This window comes from Brassica napus, chromosome A4 (assembly GCF_020379485.1).
Source record: "Brassica napus cultivar Da-Ae chromosome A4, Da-Ae, whole genome shotgun sequence".
Classification (NCBI taxonomy): Eukaryota; Viridiplantae; Streptophyta; class Magnoliopsida; order Brassicales; family Brassicaceae; genus Brassica; species Brassica napus.
Window position 1 is genome coordinate 14,250,922 of NC_063437.1, and position 21,930 is coordinate 14,272,851.

General features: G+C 35.5%; 4 protein-coding genes across 6 annotated transcripts; 2 read left to right on the forward strand and 2 right to left on the reverse strand.

The window, feature by feature from the left end:
- Nucleotides 1-3,063: 3,063 nt before the first annotated feature.
- On the reverse strand, nucleotides 3,064-3,990 carry LOC106377696 (RING-H2 finger protein ATL34). The gene has a single exon (XM_013817952.2). It carries the CDS (start codon nucleotides 3,957-3,959, stop codon nucleotides 3,393-3,395), a length of 567 nt encoding a protein of 188 aa, XP_013673406.2. The 5' UTR covers nucleotides 3,960-3,990; the 3' UTR covers nucleotides 3,064-3,392.
- Nucleotides 3,991-4,994: 1,004 nt separating this feature from the next.
- On the reverse strand, nucleotides 4,995-5,952 carry LOC106377694 (RING-H2 finger protein ATL60). The gene has a single exon (XM_013817951.2). The coding sequence runs from the start codon at nucleotides 5,626-5,628 to the stop codon at nucleotides 5,032-5,034; it is 597 nt and encodes a 198-aa protein (XP_013673405.2). The 5' UTR covers nucleotides 5,629-5,952; the 3' UTR covers nucleotides 4,995-5,031.
- A 2,150-nt stretch (nucleotides 5,953-8,102) lies between these two features.
- On the forward strand, nucleotides 8,103-10,335 carry LOC106380564. 3 transcript variants are annotated; one of them, XM_022718196.2, is made up of 4 exons: nucleotides 8,103-8,281; nucleotides 8,449-9,391; nucleotides 9,461-9,560; nucleotides 9,810-10,335. In XM_022718196.2, the coding sequence occupies exons 2-4, from the start codon at nucleotides 8,458-8,460 to the stop codon at nucleotides 9,907-9,909; spliced, it is 1,134 nt and encodes a 377-aa protein (XP_022573917.2). In that variant the 5' UTR covers nucleotides 8,103-8,281; nucleotides 8,449-8,457; the 3' UTR covers nucleotides 9,910-10,335. The 3 variants fall into 3 exon arrangements, with proteins under 3 accessions (XP_022573917.2, XP_013675799.2, XP_013675798.2); XM_013820345.3 differs by having other exon boundaries at nucleotides 9,461-9,556; XM_013820344.3 differs by having other exon boundaries at nucleotides 9,461-10,335.
- Nucleotides 10,336-15,700: 5,365 nt separating this feature from the next.
- Nucleotides 15,701-16,865, forward strand: LOC106418126 (F-box/kelch-repeat protein At2g44700-like). The gene has a single exon (XM_013858784.3). The coding sequence runs from the start codon at nucleotides 15,806-15,808 to the stop codon at nucleotides 16,844-16,846; it is 1,041 nt and encodes a 346-aa protein (XP_013714238.2). The 5' UTR covers nucleotides 15,701-15,805; the 3' UTR covers nucleotides 16,847-16,865.
- The last annotated feature ends 5,065 nt before the right edge of the window (nucleotides 16,866-21,930 follow it).

A 21,930-nucleotide genomic window follows, 5' to 3' on the forward strand; every position in this document is an offset into this window, starting at 1 on the left:
GAAGATTTGCTACCTTGAAAGGGAGAAGGCTTCATCTCTCTCACCTTAAGTATATTCATGAACCCTATCTTATTTATTTATTGATTCAACATGTTTTCTTCATCTATTGTCTCTGTGATTTCTCTGTTCATGGCTGATTAGTCGCTTGTTAGGTTTAGGGTGTTAGGGATCATGGATCAATGAGCTAGACACAAATAGGATTATTATTCCTTGATATCTCTGTCTATTGCTAATATTAATGCTTGTCTTAAATTGGCTATTTATCATCTGATCATAGGTTTAATCTAATCATCAAAAGTGTTTTAGATTGCTCGAAAAATCATAGATAGGTGATTTGTCCTTAGCCAATGAAAGCTGATTTTAAGGCAAATCGTGAACCAATTCAATCCAAACTTAATGCTTGTCATCATTCTCTAATCCAAACGACATTTTAGGCATTAGGATTTCTTGATAAATTGGTAGACACCACGACAGTAGGTTTATCTATTCTTGTTGTTCAAGTTTAGATTGGCTCTTATTGCCTTCATGAATAGTTGTGTAGCTCATGATCCTAAGTATCCCGATGAATCACCCTGAACTTAGCTCTCTTAATCATCTGAAAACCTTAAACGAATTTATTACTTGCTTGTTATCAAACCTTAATCTCAAACCCCATCATTGTTTTAGCTAAGTATTGATCCAATAAAGATAAAGTGTAATCGTTGGTCTCTGTGGATTCGATCCTAAAGTGCTACAACGACATACCATTCGATTGTGGTAGTGTGCACATTAGGTTAATTGGTATGCGTATACATGTAATATCACATTATCGTTCCATTTGACGATTAATAAAGCGTATTCTATTTTGTTCACCAATATGTACTATACTATGTATTTTGTTCCATTCTATTTGGATTTTAGGGTCTATATTCGGGTTTAAGGTTTGGTGATTAAGATTTAGAGTTTAGTATTTAAAAAATAGAAGTTGAGGTTTGGGTTTATTGATAGCAGTTTAGGGTTTAGTATTCAAAAGTTAGATCTGTAATTAGGATTTAAAAGTTGTGTGTTGGGTTAGAGCCCTATAGTATTTAAAAGTTAGGCATAGATTTAGTTTAATATTATACTATTTTCATATTTTGATCATTAGGTTTAGGGTTGATAATTAAAGTTTATATTTGGGTTTAATATTTTAAAGTTTGGTTTGGGTTTAGTATTTAAAAGTTGTGTATTGGATTAATATGAAATGCATTCTTTATTGAAAAATCTTATATTTTATCTATTCATTTTATGGTCATTCAGTCACCTAATTATAGTTTATATTTGGATTAGGATTTATGATACAATATTTAGGAGTTGAGATTGTGTTTAGTATTTAAGGATTGTGGATGTGGTTTTAGTCCTTCTATACTACTTCGTGTGATATGAATTATAATATTTAGTACATACATATGTGATCAATAAATATGTAACGTGAATGTCTCTTTTTTCTCCACTCCTGACCATATATTATTTGCTATAATACTAGCCATATTTTTCTTTATCTATGTCATCTCACCTTCTTCCCTTTCACTTGTTACTTGTACGAGAAAAGTTTAAAACCGGATTAAAAAAAGACACAATTGTTAGTTGCCTAGTTATGTCAAAATCAGTGATATGCACTTAATTATCTTCTCAAACTTAGCTATTTTGCAAATTTACCCATTTATAAAGGGGTTTCAACTTATCTGAATTAATTTAAATCTGTTAAATTAAACAAATAATGTCTTTAGGTGTTGTCTTCGTGTGTGATATGATCTTACGCGTGTTCGAGCTGGTGTGTTAAGCTGTGTGGATCGCAGTTGTCGTTTTTCCAAGATTATGTTTACATATTGGATAAGGATTAAGCAAGAGATTCATCCTCACCTTTTCACCCATTATGTTGCTGTTCTGTTACATTATTTTTGACACTCAAGCTCTTTGCTGAGTTTTTTTTGGCTCCAGTCTAATGATTTGGAGTTTCAGCACATGTTACTTAACTTATGAGAAGTTCCAAGATTGAATTGATTCCCTTCTTGATTTCCAAGCTTTTGATCTTGGTGGTTCTTTAATTATTTGGAGCAATATAAAGAGTTAAGCTTGTCTTTCAGCTTTGAATTGTAAAAGCTACAAGGTTTATACCATGGTGATTCTCAATTCAGCTGCATTTTACCTCAATGATTATCTTCCGAATCAGGATGGATTGAGGCTGGTCACAATTTATCTTAGTACTTACTGGTAATCAATATAGCTAAGCTTCTAATAGTTATTGTTTTCTATTTTGTACTAATTTTTTGTTTGCAGCATTTCTGCATTTATGTAAGACCAATTTGGTCATGAACCTATATTACAATGATTCAGTGTTAAAAAAAAAACTAAACAAATAATGACAGTATAAATTCACAATTTTCTTTTTGTATACCTAATTCAGATAATTAAAACCAAAAACTAAATATTTTATATAAATGTGAATATATATAAATTAATAATTTGATTTATGTTTAGGCTTGCTTAGGCTTCATTTAGGTTCAGAATAATCAGTTTCTTCAGTAGGTATTGCCTAGCGAACATACCTACCGAATTTTTGAACATTGATTGAAACTAATACTCCCTATATATCATTTAAATAGTTTTTAATATTTTTGAAAAAAGATTAAAAAAATACAATGTTTATGTCATTTATCTTGGTTATTTAAAAATAACATTAAACAAAATTAGTTCAACTAATAAAAAAAGTATAGTATTTTATAATTAGTCATAAATTTTAAATGACATTAAAATTAACTAGAATAGTGAAAACTTCACTTATTGTGAACAAAATAAAAATTCTTAAACACCACGTCTTAAAGTGATATGTAGGGAGTAAATTTTATATAAATAAACCAACTTAAATATCTTTTTGAAAAAATGCTATTGATTATTTGTTTTCATATATATTGGCTAGTTTTTCTTTGCTTCTATTCTAAAAAAAAGGAACTTTTTTCATTGTGTTTTAGTTACTTAAGAAAAAGAAGCTTTACCGAATCTGAATACTTTCGTTGCTTTTTTTTTTTTTTATCATCTATTAGATTAAAGATAGATTTGCAACAGTTCTTACTCAGAGCCGGCAAAGGACTAATGATACAACCCGGAAACACACGATGATACAACCCAAACTTAAGAAAACAAAGAAGTAAAAAAGAGGCTAGAAGCATACTGGAGACTAAATAAGGACTTCAAGAACGATGAAGCTGATCTGAACCGGAAGCAGGACACTTCTTCAAATAAGGACTTTCGTTGCTTTTCTGACAGTAGTTTCTTGGTAAAATAAAAACAAAAATAGTTTTTTTGTTTACAATAAAGTAGTTTCAGTTATAACAAGACATGAAAAAATAAAAACGAAAAACAAAATCACTCTACTAGATTAAAATTTGACGGCAGAGAGGGCAAGAGTTACTGGTCTGTAACCACTCGGCGATACATCTAAGATGAAACCGATGCGAACAAGGAAACACCAGTTTCATCTTTTCATCATTCAACATGTCCTCTAAGCATATGGCACAGGTCGACTCTTCTTCTTCGTCTTCTTCCTCCTCCTCTTTTTGATGAGAATACGTTCCCGTGACGAACACGTTTTCGGTAGTAACCACGTCAACGAACATGCGATAAGGTTTTCCTATGTGTTGAATCGTACAATAAGCCATCTTCTCGGTGATAAGATCAGATGTATGAGGAGAAAGGAGGTGATAATCGATGAGCGAGAACAGATATGACGGACTAAAGTCGTAGTCGTGGAAATCTAAATTGATTTGAGCGAAATAACTCGTAGATGGGTAACGTCCAGTACAAGTCTTTGTTTCTGACGATTCGTCGATGGCTAATCTCTGGATTTGGTTTACAAGATTGATGCAAATACTATTGCGTGCAGAGGGGTGATGAGGAACAGGGGTTCCGTCGACATCGATCGATACTAAAGTAGTCTCCATTGTTTTTTTTTTTTGGGAACAAATCAAAAGCAGAGAAAGAGATATGAGAGCAATCGTTTGAATGAGAGAAGAACTGAGTGTTGATATACGACGACACTTTTTTCTCGAACGATAAAGTTTCCTGTTTCATTCTTAACTTAATTTCCTTTTTTGTTAAAGAAAAACTTAATATGCTTTTTTTTCTTCTTAAAATTCGAAAGTTATTGGTGTTTCCATTTTTGGTTGTTCCATTTTTCTTAAAAAACGAACGTTATTTGTTTAGTAATTTATTAGGCAAAGAAGAAATAACCAAAATTGTCCAACTTAACTAAAATTTCAAGTAACAGAAATTGTCAAAACCATCTAAATCAAATCTAAAATTTTAAAAGAACTGAATTTATCAAAAATTTATAGCTTATTCTTTTTAAAAAATAAATATATGATATCAACTAACAATATATTTGTCTTAATTATTTTGTCCAAAACATAATCAGATATAAGCCGACTCTGAATCTGAAGTAACCCAAGCCAAAAGCGATCATATTTGGATCAATATGTTCTTATGTGAGTTTGTGTTTGTGCAGATATCGAAAATGTCAAATACAGTATGCTTATTGTATGACAAAAATGATGTTAGTATATATCCCTATGCATTGGTGACTGTGTTGTTAAACATGATTCATGTTTTGAAGAATATTTTTGTGTGCCTAATATCTAGAAAGCCCTAAAAGGTAAAAGGTGCCTGGATGCAGTTGCAAAAATGATAAAAATGATGTTACCAACTCCAAGCTCGACATCATTCTCTATATTATAACACACTTGTTGATAAGATCCTAATATCCGATTCACTAAGTAATTGTTATGTTTGAGGAAACAATTATATAATGAAACATTTGTTGATCAAGAAGCAGATGTTTCTTGGTATTCAGGTAATAAGCAGACGTTTGTTGACCAATGCTTTTAATTTGTTGGGTAACATATAATCTCTAGTGTCAAGTTCTCATTGTGTTATGTTACCAAAAAAAGAAAGAAAAACAAGGAATCTGAAGTAGTTTCAATTACAATACATTTTAAAAAAAACGTAAGAAGCAGGTCACTCAAAATCACTCTTTACGAACACAATTTCACGGCAGAGAGGGCAAGAGTTGCGACTCTGTAACCACTTGCTGATACATCTAAAGTGAAACTGATGCGAAAAATGTGGCAATTTCAACTGTTTGTTAGTCCACAAATCCTCCAAACAGATGGCACATGTCGTTTCTTTCTTTAGGGTCTCTTCTTTTCCAGGAAGACAAGAAACAGGAATCTTGTGGAACACGTCTTGGACCAAAACAACGTTAACGGCCATGAGGTAAGGTTCTAGTAGAAACCCGTTGTTCCGAGCCGCTTGTTCAGCCATCTTCTCGACGATCTGACGAGACAAGTAAGGATTATGGAGATGGGAATCGAGACGAGAAAGAAGATCTTGTGAACTGGTTTTGTCTTTATAGAGATTCAAGCAGATATGAGGGACGGGAAGAGGAGGCGCGGGGTAAAGTCCAATACAATTGATGGTTCCATCTGATTCGTCAACGACATGTCTCTGGAGTTTGTGGAAGAGATTGATGCAAGCTGTATTGAGGTAGCTTCTAGTGCTCAACGACACACTCACATCTATATGTACTTTAACATCTCGTGGAACCGTCTTCATTTTGTGAGGAAATGTCAACAAGTAAAGACGCAGAGAAAGAGAGTGCCGCTGATGCTATTATTATATAGAACAGTTTTTTTCAAACAATAAAAGTTTCCTTTTTTTATTTCAACCTTATTTCCTTTTTTCTTATACTCAAAACGTTCCTTTTTTCTTATACTCAAAACGTTCCTTTTATTGTTTCCTTTTTCCATTTTTGGAGCACTCCTTTTATTTTTGTTTTTCTGTTTTTTTTGGGAAGAATTGGAAAAAAATGGACACTTTCAATTTTATTTTGGAAGTGATTGTTTGGGATGTAACTGTAGAAAATTTATTTTAGAATTTAGTTCGTAAGATTTTTGATTTAGTTTTAAGGGATGTATCTTTAAAATTTCATACAGCTAAAAAGATGGGGCTTTAAAAAATAAAATTTTTACAACCATTTTTTGTGTGTTTTTGTTGTACCTTTAGTTTTTTTGGTTGTAGCTTTAAAAACCAAGGTGAAACATAATTGGTAGTATTTAAGGATGTAGATAAAAATTAAAGCTAAAGTCACTTCCTACAACCCAATAGGATTTTTGATACTCTTGGTCATTCTGAACATATTTTATCATTTTGTAATAGAAAAAGTAGTAAACTAAAATTTTAAAATATAAAAAATATGAAAAGCATTGTAAACATAAGTTGACTATTTTATATGTTTAAAATTCTTTTAAAAAATAGGAAATCATATTTTATTTTATGTCCTAGCTATAGAATACTCATTTTGGCTATCTACTTATCCAGAGTTTGGGTAGTAAGTATTTTCCATTTTTGGACCACTCCTTTTATTTTTGTTTTTCTGTTTTCTTTTTTGAAGAATTGGAAAAAATGGACACTTTCAATTTTATTTTGTCCCAATAGGATTTTTGATACCCTTGGTCATTTTGAACAGATTTTACCATTATGTAATGAAAAAAATAGTAAACTAAAATATAAAAATAAAAAAAATATGAAAAGCATTGTAAACATAAGTATGACTATTTTATATGTTTAAATTCTTTTTAAAAATAGGAAGTCATATTTTATTTTATGTCCTAACTGGGATAGAATACTCATTTTGGCTATTACTTATCTAAAGTTCGGATAGTAAGTATTATACATAGATCTATCCTCGATATATAACTCACAAAACTTTATTGTGTATTCTATTTTAGCTATAATTCGTTAGGTTATATTCTAGCAAGATGTTTTTAGTGTACATGTAGCTAGCTATATACAACTTATAGTGACGAATCTATGAATTACCTTTTCTTGTTTACGCATCATAACTTGTTATGCCTTTTACCTTAAGTTATGCTTACAGAAGAATAATTTCCCACCCTATCTACAGTGTTCTTCACAACGTATAATACATATTATAGCCAAATCACGAAAAATATGAAAAAACTTCCAGTCCGATCTCTTGAACCTCAGTCTAGCCACTTTAGTAGTCTGAATCCCAGCCTGCAACACAATGGTATTTGTGGTTATAAACCACTGACCACTAACCACACACCAATCCGAAAATCTCTATAATACGTTACTAACCGCTAACCACATGTAACAAAAATACAAACACTTTCATCTTGAGTACTCACCTTAACTCACAACAACTTAAAAACCAGACTTTTCTTTTCTTTTTTTTTTGTTTCCTGATATTATTTGTTGTATGCATTTTGAAAATTCCATTAATATTCGTTCTTGACCACTTGACCACAACTAGAAAAAACAATCCTATAGCTATTATCTATGACCACATCCATGCACAACATAATTGTCCACAGTTCTCAGGTTATTTCATCGAATATACAAAATATTTATCAAGTAAAAACGAGTTTACCAAATAGATTTTTTATTTATGTTATGAACTAAGAAATGGATTACTAATTTTATCAACAAAAAAAAATTTGGCGCTTTGGAAAGCGGGTCAAAATCTAGTTTATATATTAAATATGAAATGTTGATCTATTAGATATGTGTGTGTAAAGATTATAACTAAATAAAAATATTTTTTAAAAACACATGGGAAACTAGATTGTTACAAGACAATTTTTTTTTTTTTGAACCAAGTTACAAGAAAAATAAGGTTCCTAACTAACTGTTTGATTCAAGAATATTTAAGTAAAAATAAATTCATTTACCTAGCTCAAAGTACACCACAAGTAAGAAGTATGTCAAAGTGTAAGATTCCAAGCCCAAAGTTTGTCATAATGCTAAGCATTCAGGGGCTTCAGCTGATGATCCGGACTGTTCTCAGAATTAAAAAAAAATACTTGGATCATTCGGTGGACGTGCCATGTAATGATGTAACAAAGTAAAGCTGATGATCCGGACTGTTCTCCATAAAGCTTTTCACGTTTTCATTAGTAATTTACTTTATTCTTTCTATTAGAAGCCCATTAAGCCTTGAAATGATAAACGACAAGCTCCATTACAATCGGCCCATTACCAATTGACTTATTCGGCTTGTTAAGAGTAAATAGGTCGGTAGCATTTAATTAAAACTCAAAATATTAAATAATATAAATTGCTAATTTCTGATCACGCCTAGTTTCATCGGTATCTCTTCAAAGCCCTAAATCTCCCAATTTCAATTGCGATAAACTTGTTCAGAGGAAAATCCTTATCTTACGTTACTCAGATTTGTACAAAGGTATGTTCTTTTGCAGTTTCTTCGATCGAATTTGGAAATTCTATTTCTGTTAAATCTGGAAATTGTATTGCTGTGCTATGTGGGAGAAATTGATGTTTCTGTCACTTTTATTATATTGAATGCATCACTAATAAGTTTTTTTTTTTTTTTTTTAATTTTGTTTGCAGAAAGCTATTATGAGATTCAGAAAAGGAAGCAGAGTTGAGGTTTTAACCCTCAGAGAGACACCTTATGGCGCGTGGCGAACGGCTGAGATTCTTTCAGGCAATGGTCACACCTACAACGTTCGATATTACTCGTTCGGGGTTGCAAAAGACGAGACATTGGAGGAGAGAGTTGCGAGGAAGATGATCAGGCCTTGTCCTCCGCTAATCGATGTATACAGGTGGGAATCTGGCGAACTAGTTGAGGTTCTTGATCATGTTTTCTGGAAACCCGCTACTGTCCTCAAGGAGTTGTCGGGACGATGCTATGCTGTTCGGTTACTTGGTTCCGCCTCGGTGGAGCTTACTGTTCATAAAGTTAACCTCAGGGGTAGACAATCTTGGCGAGATGAAAGATGGGGTCTGATCGAAAAGGTGTCTTGTTCTGTGAAGTCCTCTACGTTGACTGGTTCTTATGTAAACCAGAAGAAGCTTAAGCCACGTGAGAGGAGTGTTGTTTCTATAAGACTGGTGAAGAGACCTTCACCCTGTGAGTCTGCTGAATCTTGCACGGGAACTCCTAAGAAGATGAGATTGACGGAAGGAGGTGCTGCTACTTGCTGTCAAATGGTGAGGGTAAGAACAAAAAGGTTTAGTGATGATGCATGCTCGGTTGGTAGTTGTAGCCCTATTAGATATGATGAGTCAACTTCTTTTCTAGATGGTGGTTCTAGCCAAGACGCAGACTCTTATACTAGTGATGCAGAATCTTCAAAAGGATGCAGACAAGAAGTGAGGAGGTTCTGTAGGCCTGAACTGTCCACGTACCGGAGTACACTGGGGAAGTTATTTGCTCAAGGACCGCTTAACTGGGATCAGGAAGCATCACTAACGGATCTCCGACTTTCGCTGAATATATCAAATGATGAACATTTGATGGAGATAAGAAACCTAACGTCTTCTGCTGGTACAAGGCAATAGTAAATTTTGTTAGTAATCAAATATTCTTTTTGATCATTAACAATCTTATCTTCAGGTACTTCCCTGCAATGTGGAATCAGCTGTTACATATTGTTCTTTTCCAAGAGGGTTCTTATAGTGATGATCTGTATAGGCAACAGAGTGGAAGAAAGTATGTATGGAAACTCCAATCCTTATTGTGATGTTCTTCTTCTTATAGTCAGCTTAATTTTCTTTTGTTATAATTTTGGGATATTGAACTACAAAATGTTACAGTATATGTGCTTTAACATAAGTCATGTTTTGAGGATTGAGTTTTTTTTTTGGTCGTCTTTCATTGATTTACGCTTTAGATTCTGTTGGATAAGCTATTTGTATTTTCATTATTATTGGTTGGATTATGGAACTTCCCTACATTTTTTCAGGAACAGTGCTGCAGATCTTGCTTCTAGAGATCTTTACTCAGATGCATTGGGTTTACCTATCCGTGCAAAACACGAGGCCCCTTCTTACTCAAATACATAAGTTAAATTGTACTGTCTTTTTCTTTTTGGTTATTCAAAACTGATCTGTTGCAGGTGTTGTTGGATCAACTCTGTTCACAGGCACTTGATATGTTCCTGTTCTAAGGAGGAAATTCACGGTCTGGTTGGATAAGTTCGGTGATAACAAAGTGCATACCTGAGAGACTATTGAGTTGTGCCAAATACTTACGACAGTAGTCTTTTTAATCTTTCAGTAGGTATGATTCTCATGATATCTCTTCTAAACACTCTGAATCCGGAGCTGTCCATTTTCGTTAGTTTCTGCTATGTATACTTCAATTCAATACTAAGGGGGATTCATATGTTTGAATAAAACAAAAATTAGATGGGCGTTTTATTAAGTTTGGGGTCGTTACATTATCTTTGATTGTGATGCTAATGATGTTATTCAAGGTCTCTTAAGCTTTAAAGTGTGGCCTACAATGCAATGCTAACAACAAAACATTTTCACTCGGACCATATAATTGACTTTACAAGCTTCAAGATATATTTTAAGCAAGGAGAATATACGTAACAAAATTGCTCACTATTAACATACAGCCAGTCTTTGCCTAGACCACTTAAATTATACCATTAGACTAAAACAAATATCAACATTTGTGGCTGTAATTTATTAATAAAAAAATTTGGCCGGAAGTTTATGATTTATTAGCTTAGCCCAGAGGCAGGCTATCTATCTATCTAAAACAGGGTTTTCTCTCACCTTCTGCCTCCACATCAGCAAGAAAGATGGGACATTTTTTGCCACCTGTCACCTAAAAAAATTCAAGGAAGTTCTTAAAATCATTCCGAAAAACATTATGGGCTTTGTCGTAACAAGACCAAATCTTTTATTTGAGCTTAAATCAGGTTTGATTGTGCATGCCCATTTGTTTGTGTGTCATAACTAAGTCGTCCCTTTTCATACCGTATCCGATTAACATCCTGTAACGCCTTTAGATCCCATTAATTTCCTCCTTTAATCCGGCCATTAATATCTTCATCCCACTCAACTCCACTCTGTAGCTTCCTTGCAGATTCATTTGTCTGATCTGAAGGCGGAACGGTGAGGTAACGTGTTGAGAGAAAGCTTTTGCGTTTCTTGGTCGCTCATGGAGTTTACAAAAGAACACAATTGACAGCCAGCTCAACCAAATGCCGGAGAACTGAAAGCCGTGCTCTCTATTCCTCTTCACCTACGCAGAAGACGTTATGCTTCGGAGTGCGGATTAATGGCTATCAATCAAGTCCACTACGTCCTCATCACTGCATGTTAACTCCGTCATCAGCAGTTTGATTGAGCATATATAAACACCGTCTAAAAGCTGCAACCAAATCTGATTCGTCTTCCCAAATCAGAGCTCCCGTATAACAGACTCAAACATTTAAAAGTTCGAGATCGTCTAACAAAATCTCCGCTTCATCACGCTTTGACAAACCAGACCCATGTACGATTCTACTTCGTTGTTAAACAATAACGTTTGAGCAGCAGCAGCACCCAAGTTGTAAATGTCCCAAAAGGTACTATAGCACTTAGTTCACACACCAGAATTTTATGGTTCTCGCATCCGTATCATAAAATTAACCTCTAACTATGTAGATTCTTTGAGAAAAGATGGCCCAAAGGTACAGGATGTGGTTGCCCAAATCCAAGCTTCTTACACGCAACATGAAAGGTGAGTTGTGTTTCCAAAACAAACAACCATATCCCTTCATCCGGACCCCCATTCCTTGCAGACACTTAACATTAATATTAACCAAAATCTTTTCCAGGTGAAAAGGCTGAGGCACACACCTCTCTGAGAATTTATAATGAAGCTGGTGAGTTTAAAACTGCATTGCTCTGTCGTCCCGCTTCGTCTCTCTGAAAAAAAAAAACAGAACAAGGTGCATAACTACTTTGTTTTTTATTCTTACGGGTTACAAAGAATACTTACTTCTGTCTTGCTTTAAAAACATTACAACGCAAATTCTGATATTACTCGGCCGTGGTTATACGAGAACTATTTGGGCAGCACTGGCACTCCAGTTGTAAATGTCACAAAATCTACTATATCAGCGACGAGTAAGTTCAAACAACAATCAGGGCAGTGAAGAAAATTTATGGTTTTACTGTGTAGATGCTTTGAGCAAGTTCCCGCAACAACAGGATGCTTTCGTGCAACGCCAAGCTTCTAAAACGCAACATGAGGTTAGTTGTGTTTCCAAAAAAAAAAAATTTCCCATTCATTCACAAACCCACTTCTCTGCAGGCATTCAACCTTTTAACAACAACAAAACTGTTGCAGGCAAACATGCTGAGGAACATACATCAATGAGACACATCATACCTCGGCTGCACAGGGTAAATTACCATATCTCTCTTTCTCTTAAGTAATACTTACAGAACTATTTTTGAAACATATCTTTAACTTAAACAATACAAACTCTCGATTGTATTAACAGGCGGTATATCAAAGGACTGCACCACGGTATTTGCGTCTGTTCCTCACCTAAATCACGTGATTCCCGCATTGTTATAGCAGACCGATCTTGCCACTAGACACGGTAGAAACCTAAACAAACGAGTAAATAAACTGAACTTGATGTGTGCATAAAATTTGACTACTTTAAATTTACTTCTTAGGTACGGCAAGCAATAACGAGCAATGCGGCTTCGAATTTGTGCCTTCAAGACAGCTGCTTCCAAAATCTCAAGTTAGATTATCTTCCCCAATTTATTAAAATATACAAATCCTGCTATCTTTAAGCCAACGCTGACACTCATCTTTTGTTTGACTTCCCAGCTCTACATTAGTAACAAAATTTTAATTACATTCCTTAATTTGCATGAATCACTCTAACAACAAAAGCAGGGAAATGGGAGCTGGTTACATGCCTTCAATATGGATATCTACTATGGAATGGAGAATTTGTTAGGGATGTTTTAGATGCAGCAGATTGAAAGTTCAGCATCTGCTGCCAGCGAGTCCGTGAACCAGCGTCACCCTTGAAAGAGCTTCTCGAGACTCCAAGCTTCCAAATCAAAATCCATGTTGCCAATGGTATGCTAGCTTTCATATATGGGTGCTGTAGTTGATAAACAGTCACATGACACTGGGCCCTTTCAGTTATAGGATTCATGGCCATAACTACCACCAAGTCGGCTCCCTTTTACCAGTTGACGGGAAACAACCGCAATATCTCCAGCTTTACATCTTTCACACTATCAATGAACTGGACAATGGGAGGAAAGCATTTGCTAAGGGATCAACCATCCACAAATATGATTTCAGACACATTATAGGTAATAGGTAATCAGAACAGCTTTTAAAAAGATATAGTTAGAGAAACAATATAATAAAATATAAAATAATAAGAAACATAAGAACAAAAATAATGCTTTTGGTTTATTATATAAAAAACAAAAGATCTGATAATTGTATCTAAATAAATGCATAACTTAAAAAAAAAAGGTTTTGTCATCAATTCGGAAAAAAATCTTTAACATAAATATAATATTAATACTAAGAGTTTATATATAGTTGCAATGTCTGAACAAAATATAAAATATAGAATAACATGTCAAGGAACACACTAAAACATAAACAAAACTAAATAACCTAAACTAAAAATAGAACCTAGCTTAATCAAAACAATTTTAACAAAATTTATTTAACAACAACGAGATAGAGACGAAATAAAAAAAATCAATCATGAAAATAATGATTTACGTATTATATATGACCAAATATTTTAAAATTAAAACAAAAAAATATTTAATAAAACTAAATAAAATATTTAATAAAATAAAAAATGCAACCTAAAACTTGGTTTTCCTCAGTTAAGATCTAGAGTTTGAGTTTCTATTGCGACTTGCAAGTTACAAAAAGAAAGTGTGACAGAATAAAACGTGATTATATTTTGATGAGTTTTTGTTTAGTGTAAAAATTTATTAATTAATATTACTGTAAATTTTTATATATCTGGTAGTTATTTATAAAAGTTTTATGGATTTATTTTGACAAATATAAAGACTATAGTGTAAATTACAAATATTTTTGAAGTTAAATTTGAAGTTTTGATTTTGAAAAATAATACCTTGAAACTTCAAATATAAAGTTTTGTAAACTCTAAAATATAGAGTTTTTTTGGAAATGCTCTAAACCAAATTTATTTCGTGATATGCCCCAAAACTGCTCTCGAAACCAATTTGTTGAATTGATCATTGAAACCACTTATGCTATTTCTTTTTGACCAAAACAATTTTTTTTTGAAACACAATAAAACTTAAATAACTTCAAAACAAAATAATACATTACCGTCACTAACCACCATCAAATGGATAAAAAACAATTTTGAACTCATTGAAAATTAACATACGAACCCCGGAATACCACTAGTCTACATATATATTCAACCTTTTGATTGTTTAGTTAACTGTTCCAATCTGTTTTACAACATTTAATAGAGGCTGATAAACAGGTGATGCAAACGTAATATGTTAAATGAAATGATGGTGAGCTTTTAAGAAAATAAAATTTTGATAAATTATACGGAAATTATTTACAAAAATTATGGTTGTCATTGCAGTGGCGAAGGTGTTCAAGGGAGGGAGGTCAACTGACCCCTATGACTTTTTGGAAGACAAAATATTGCTTCAATATTTACAAAAAAAATTGTTTAAGACTAGCTTATTGACCTCTTTAATATTTGTAGAAAATCAATTGAACCTAAGATTTTATTCTTTTTAAAAAAAATTATTTGAAGTAAAACGAAAACAATTCTTCTTCTAATCTAATATTTCAAATCATTTTTTTTTCATTCTTCAATTATGTTTATAATCATTTCATATTTTTATACTTTATTTTCTTTTATTCCATAGTCAAATACTTTTATTTCTGATAAATACTTTTAAATATAGTTTTATCTTTTTTACATCAGCTTATAAATATTTAAAATATTGTATAATGTTCCAGAATTGTAATATCTAGATGCATCTATAAATACTTATTCTAATATGTAATTATATAAATTTAGTTATATTTAATCATAAATTGGTAGCTCCGCCACTGTTGTTGTGCATATTAAGAGCACCATTATCCCTATAACCCCATTTGGGGTTTTAATGAATATTTTATAATTAAATGTAATCAAAAACCTTGTTTAAGAAACATCTTGATTCATACCCTCCAATGGTAGTTTCTTATTTAGAGTTTCTTAAAAAGTGTTGTTTTTTGTTGTTCAAAAAAACAAGATCAAACATCTTGAGTACTATCTCTCCATCAAATCGCGGGAGAGTAAGAGGTCTTTGGCTTCGCTGAGAATCTCGGGTGAAATGGTGGATTCCGTTAGGGTTACGTAGAGTAATTTGGGGAGGATTATGTCCTCGATTTCCTTCGGCGATCTTTGAGAGAATAGCTAGAGAAGAAGACGATGAGGAGATCACGAGAACAGACGGAGAAGACGGAAAAAGAAAGAGAAGAAAAAAAAAGAAAATAATGTGGTGATGACACGTGGTTGAAAAACCACGCTTATAATCGGTCTCCAAAATGCCCCATTAAGGATCGATAATATGCTTTTTCTTTTGTTTTGATTTAATTAAATCACCAATTATAGTTAAGGACCTCATTAAGGATCAGCGTTAAAGATGGTCTAAGTATAAAGTTTTTCCGTAGTTTCAAAAGTCTACGAGAAAATATAATAAATAAGTATTGACCAAAAAAGACTACAAGAAAATTTAACATACAACTGAAAACCGATATTTGTTTAATACAAACTTCTAATTTCGTCGTATAAAGTATCAACGCGAACAAAGAAGAAAGATAAACTGAGTATTGCTAACTAACTACATTTGACGTCTTTCTTTCGCCGCCTCTAACGCCGACGAGAGCCACCGTGAAAAATCAACCAAACCAATGTCGCCTTCACGGTTCTCCTCACTGCCTAAGGACATCGTGTGGCAAGTCTTGGCCCGCGTGCCGAAACGCTCATACCCACTCCTCGCTTGCGCCTCCAAGAACTTCCGTCTTCTTGTTCGTTCCCCGGAGATTCACAAGATTCGCTCTCTCCTCCGCAAAGATTCCCTCTACATCTGCTTCATGGACAAAACCAACCGTCCCCAGACCCCACACTGGTTCACTCTCCGCAGAGCCGAGAATAATCCGTTAGAGAACGAGTACGTCTCCGTCGATCTTGCCTTTCCTGATCACGACGAGTCCAACGCCTCGATCATCGCATATGGCCCGGAGATTTTCTTTATATGCGGAGCACACGTTCACTCATCGAACCTGTGGGTCTTTGACTCTCGCTCTGGACAGTTTCGCCGAGGACCAAGCATGAACGTGACTCGAATGTACAAGAGCGTGGGGTTAGTCGGGAGTAAGATATACGTGGTCGGAGGCAACATGGCCGGTGACATTGAAGCCGAGTCGTTTGACCTGAAGACGGAAGCTTGGGAGCCAGCGCCGAGTCTTGAGGAAGAGATGACGTGGCTCTCGGCTGCCACGGTGTCACTAGACAGGAAGGTTTGCGCGTTGATGCTTGTTGGAGCCTGCGCTGTTTGCTACGATACTAGGGATGGTTCTTGTACGGAGTTCAAGATCAAAATCGAAGAGTGGTGGAAAACGGGTGCGTGTGTAATCGATAATGTGCTCTACGTTTATTACGGTAGACCCGGGTTGATGTGGTATGACACTAAGATGAGGGTATGGAGAGTGGTAACTGGTTTGGGTGATCTCAAGAAGGTTCGGTCTGTTGGAATGGTGGAATACTATGGAAAGTTGGCGGTTTTGTGGAAAGAACATAGTGGTGGTGCAACGAAGGAGATTTGGTGTAGAATGATTAGTTTGGAGAGGAGTGAAGATGGGATCAGTGGGACTGCAGAAGAATCGTCTCAGCTTCTGGGGAGTGTGCCTCGTTGCTTTAGGTTGCACCGTGTTCTATCTGTTTCAGACTAGATTGAGCTAATTATTTTGATGGGATCTATGCTCTGTTTCTTTGTTTACCTACATCTTTCCAGAGACTAAAAGAGGATCGTTCTGTTTTTGTTAATGACAACAAAGCCTGAAACGAGTTATACAATTCATGGTTTGGTATCTTCTATGTTAACTTGTATGTCAAGTTTATATAAACATGCATGAATTGGTTTGCATATTTTGAGAAACCAAAACCCGAGAATATTGGGTTTGTTAATTAAGTTTTGTTTTGGTTTGGGGAACAGTTCAAGGTATCTTGGATATTTTCGGATTTTGAATACAAAATACCTCAACCAAACATTATCAGTGGTTACTTTGGGATTATACATAGCTAGTATGAATAGAGTTGCTCAATAAAAAAAAAACTAGTATGAATGGTATCCGATATGTATTCGGGTAAAGACCGAATCTCAAACATATTACAAGAATCAATCCAAAGAAATAAATATCCAGATGTGTTTTATATCTCTACTCTCTAGTACTGAAATATCCAAGATATTGAAAAATAATCGAAGCGATTCTTTTTTGTCTAAATGCGACATATTACAAAGGTTGGGACAAATTTGTCTCTCCGTAACTCTAAAGGCATGAAGTATGATGTAAAACAAAGTTTCTAAGAATTGCTGAAAACTATAAGATATGTGCCAAAATTACGTCATGGCATAACCAACCAAAATAAAGAAAAGCCGATGTTTCTTAATAATAGACAGATCAGATTTCAGTATAATACACATAGCTTTTGATTCAACTGTTGAATCGATCTCAAAGCAATTGCATTTGAAAGTTAACTCAACCTTTTTATCTATTTGAAAAATAAACTATCTATTGGTGAAATATTTTCACCCGTTATTGAACTTCTGACGTGCATGTATGCACAATTTAGATCTTTAATTATTTATTTGTAGTCAATCGATTCCTTTAGTTTCAAATCGACCTAAAACCAAAAATAATCGATAAAGACTAAAATACTCTAAAATACCCATTTTGACTCGATAAATATTAAGCCCAGAGATGAAATTCAAACGCAGGCCCACTTCAATGGTTCAAGTCAGCAAAAGCCCAAGACAAGGCAAACAGAAGCAACGGTCAAGAATAAAGGAAGAGGAGACAAGAGTACGGTTTCACCAGCTCAGCTGCAGCTAAGCAACAGGTTTGGAGTGCTAGAGGACCACATCGCTTAGCTGTCATCTTAACCTAATGAGAAGACAGAGTCTCCCTTCCTTCTTTAGTATATATATGAGACAAAGCAAGATGTAAACGTTTGAGCATTGAATATATATTTTGAGAAGAAATATCAAAGTTCCAAAGTTTCTATCTTTACCTTTATGGTATCAGAGCCAGGTTAATAAAAGATCTATGGAGTCCTAAATGGGTTAGGAAAAGAGTATGAGTCTGTGACTGCGGTAATAGAGCATGCTATGAATAGCTATCCAGCTCCATGTTTTGAAGATATTGTCTACAAACTCACTGGATTTGAAGACAAGCTGCAGTCTTATCAGTCAACAGTTGACGTTTCTCCACATCAAGCTTTCTATACAAACCGAGGAGGCTACTCTGGACGTGGAAGAGGAGGATACAGAGGAGGATACCGAGGTCGTGGCTCTTACACAACACAAGGCCGAGGTTTTCCTCAGCAGTTTGGTCAAAGTGCGCAACGGTCTTCAAATGGTGCTGGTGCTGGTGCAGGGAATCGTCCTACTTGTCAGATTTGTGGTAAATATGGACACTCAGCAAATGCGTGTTACAGACGCTTTGATCTTCACTTTGCTGTTGCAGAACAACAGCCGCAGGCCAATGTTCTCACCACAAACTATCAAGCAGGCGCAGAGTGGTATCCAGACAGTGGATCGTCTCATCATGTCACCAGCTCAGCTCAGCATCTCGACACATCTCAAGAGTACTCTGGAACAGATCATGTCATTGTTGGTAATGGAGAGTTTCTACCTATCACTCATATAGGTTCTGCGTCTATTCAAACCCAGACAGGTAATTTACCTCTTCTTGATGTGCTTGTTTGTCCAGAGATTACTAAATCACTCTTGTCAGTATCAAAGCTTACAGATGATTATCCTTGCTCTGTAACTTTTGACTCAACATCTGTTTGTGTTCTGGATAAGGCAACCCACAAGGTTCTCAGTCAGGGAAACAAAACTAAAGGTCTCTACTGCTTGGACAACCCTCAGTTCATGTCGATCTACTCATCAAGACAACAAAGCTCGAGTGATGTAGTGTGGCACAAGAGGCTGGGGCATCCTAATGATCAAGTTCTACAACATCTATCTTCAACAAAAGCTATTCAAATAAACAAGACCATCAAGTCGCTGTGTGAAGCATGTCAACTAGGCAAGACATGTAAACTTCCTTTTTCTAGTTCAGATTTTCAGTCCAGTAGAGTTCTTGAAAGAATACATTCAGATGTTTGGGGTCCTGCTCCGGTTGTGTCGGTTCAAGGATTCAGATACTACGTTGTATTCATTGACAATTATTCAAGATTCTGCTGGTTTTATCCTATGAAATCTAAGTCTGATGTGTTCTCAATCTTCAAAATTTTTCAACAACAAGTAGAAACACAATATGATCAGAAAATCAAAGTTTTTCAGTCTGATGGTGGTGGCGAATTCGTCAACAAACAAATGGCGCAACACTTCTCTGAATGTGGTATAAAACACATCATGTCTTGCCCTCATACACCTGAGCAGAACGGGATAGCAGAGAGGCGTCACAGATACATCACAGAACTAGGCATGTCTATGCTTTTTCAGAGTCACTTGCCACATACACTGTGGGTTGAAGCATTGTTCACATCAGCCTTTCTCGGTAATCTCCTTCCTAGTTCGGTTAATGACAAGATGTTAAGTCCATATGAGTTGTTGAATGGAAAAGCTCCAGTCTACACTGCTCTCAGAGTGTTTGGTTGTGCCTGTTACCCTTATCTTAGGCCATACTCACAGAATAAATTTGATCCAAAATCTCTTCTGTGTGTGTTTCTTGGCTACAATGAAAAGTATAAGGGATACAGATGTTATCATCCACCAACAGGAAGAGTTTACATCAATCGTCATGTACTTTTTGATGAAGACAGACTTCCTTACAAAGATACTTATCAGCATCTGGTTCCTGATCCAACAACTGCTTTGAGTACAGCTTGGAGATCACAAACTGCTTCTTCAGCACAACCGGTGCGTACTGATTCCTCTGATCATGATGCTGCAGCAGAGGAGAGTCAGTCTATTATGCGACCCTCTGTCACCTCTACTCAAACACAGACAGCTACAGACAACAATGTTGCTCCTCATGATCTTCATCCTGCAGAATCAAGCGAATCTGAATCAAGTAATGAGTCTCAACATTCTCTCTCACCAGCTGGGTCTCCACTTCCTCAAGTTCCTGAACCTGTTGAAGACCAAGAAAACGATCATGGAATGGTCACAAGAGCTAAAGCTGGAATCAGAAAACCTAATCCTCGTTATGCTTTACTTGCGGTGAAAGGCATACCTGAGCTACCTAGAACACTCAAGGAGGCTCTGAATCACCCTGGATGGAATGGAGCAATGACTGAAGAGATAACCAACTGTGATGAGACTAAAACTTGGTCGTTGGTATCACCCCCGGAAGGTGTCAATCTTCTTGGTTGTAAATGGGTTCACAGAGTTAAATTAAACGCAGATGGAACATTCTCAAAGTTTAGATCAAGAGTGGTTGCAAGAGGAGATGAGCAAGAGGAAGGAGTTGATTTTCTTGAAACCTACAGCCCTGTTGTTCGTACGGCTACTGTTCGAATGATACTTCATATTGCAGTGGTTGAAAGATGGGACATTAAGCAACTAGATGTCAAAAATGCTTTCTTGCATGGTGATCTCAGTGAAGCGGTTTATATGCGACAACCTCCTGGATTTGAAGATAAGGAGAATCCTCAGTATGTATGCAAGCTCCACAAGGCGATCTACGGCCTAAAACAAGCCCCAAGGGCGTGGTTTGACAAGTTCAGTTCGTTTTTGATTGAGTTTGGTTTTCTCTGCAACAGTAGTGATGCTTCTCTGTTTGTGTATCAGAAAAATAAAAGCATTATCTTCCTTCTTCTCTACGTTGATGACATGTTGATCACAGGAAATGATCAACCTCTCATTCAACAACTGCTGAAGAGTCTCAGCAAGCAGTTTCGGATGAAAGATATGGGACCTCTCAGTTACTTTCTTGGCATACAAGCTCAGTTTACTCCAACTGGTTTGTTCTTAAATCAACAAAGGTATGCAACGGATCTTCTACAAGCTGCAGGTATGTCGGATTGTGCTCCAATGCCTACTCCTCTTCCTCTACAACTAGACAGAGTGCCTCATCAAGATGAAGACTTCTCAAATCCAACATATTTCAGAAGTTTAGCCGGTAAATTGCAATATCTCACACTTACGAGACCGGATATTCAATTTGCGGTCAATCTTGTTTGTCAGAAGATGCATAAGCCTACTGCAGCTGACTTTCATCTCTTGAAGAGGGTTCTGAGATATGTTAAAGGAACACTGGAGATGGGATTAACTCTTGAGTCTGATACAAATTCTCAAGTTCGAGCTTATTGTGATAGTGATTGGGCTGGTTGTAATGCCACAAGGAGATCAACTGGAGGTTTCTGCACATTTATGGGATCAAATTTGATTTCATGGTCAGCAAAAAGGCAAGATTCGGTTTCAAGATCATCAACTGAGGCAGAGTACAGAACACTATCTGATACTGCAGCTGAGCTTGAATGGATAAGTCTGATGATGAAGAGTATCAATCTACCTCATCCAGAGCCAGCTGAAGTTTATTGTGATAATCTCTCTGCAGTGCACTTAACAGCAAATCCGGTTCTGCATAGAAAATCGAAACATTTCGCCACACACTATCACTTTGCGCGCGAGAAAGTAGCAAATGGAACTCTGCTTGTCAAACACATACCGGCAGCTCAGCAAATTGCAGATATCTTCACCAAATCATTGTCACAACACAGCTTCTTCTCTTTGCGTTTCAAACTCGGAGTTGACTTTCCACCCACCTCGAGTTTGCGCGGGGATATTAAGCCCAGAGATGAA

Coding starts and splice junctions, on each gene's coding strand:
- LOC106380564 (XM_013820344.3), top strand. CDS start 8,458: ATGAGATTCAGAAAAGGAAGCAGAGTTGAGGTTTTAACCCTCAGAGAG. Junction 9,392..9,460: donor AAACCTAACGTCTTCTGCTG/GTACAAGGCAAT, acceptor TCTTATCTTCAG/GTACTTCCCTGCAATGTGGA.
- LOC106377696 (XM_013817952.2), bottom strand. CDS start 3,959: ATGGAGACTACTTTAGTATCGATCGATGTCGACGGAACCCCTGTTCCT.
- LOC106418126 (XM_013858784.3), top strand. CDS start 15,806: ATGTCGCCTTCACGGTTCTCCTCACTGCCTAAGGACATCGTGTGGCAA.
- LOC106377694 (XM_013817951.2), bottom strand. CDS start 5,628: ATGAAGACGGTTCCACGAGATGTTAAAGTACATATAGATGTGAGTGTG.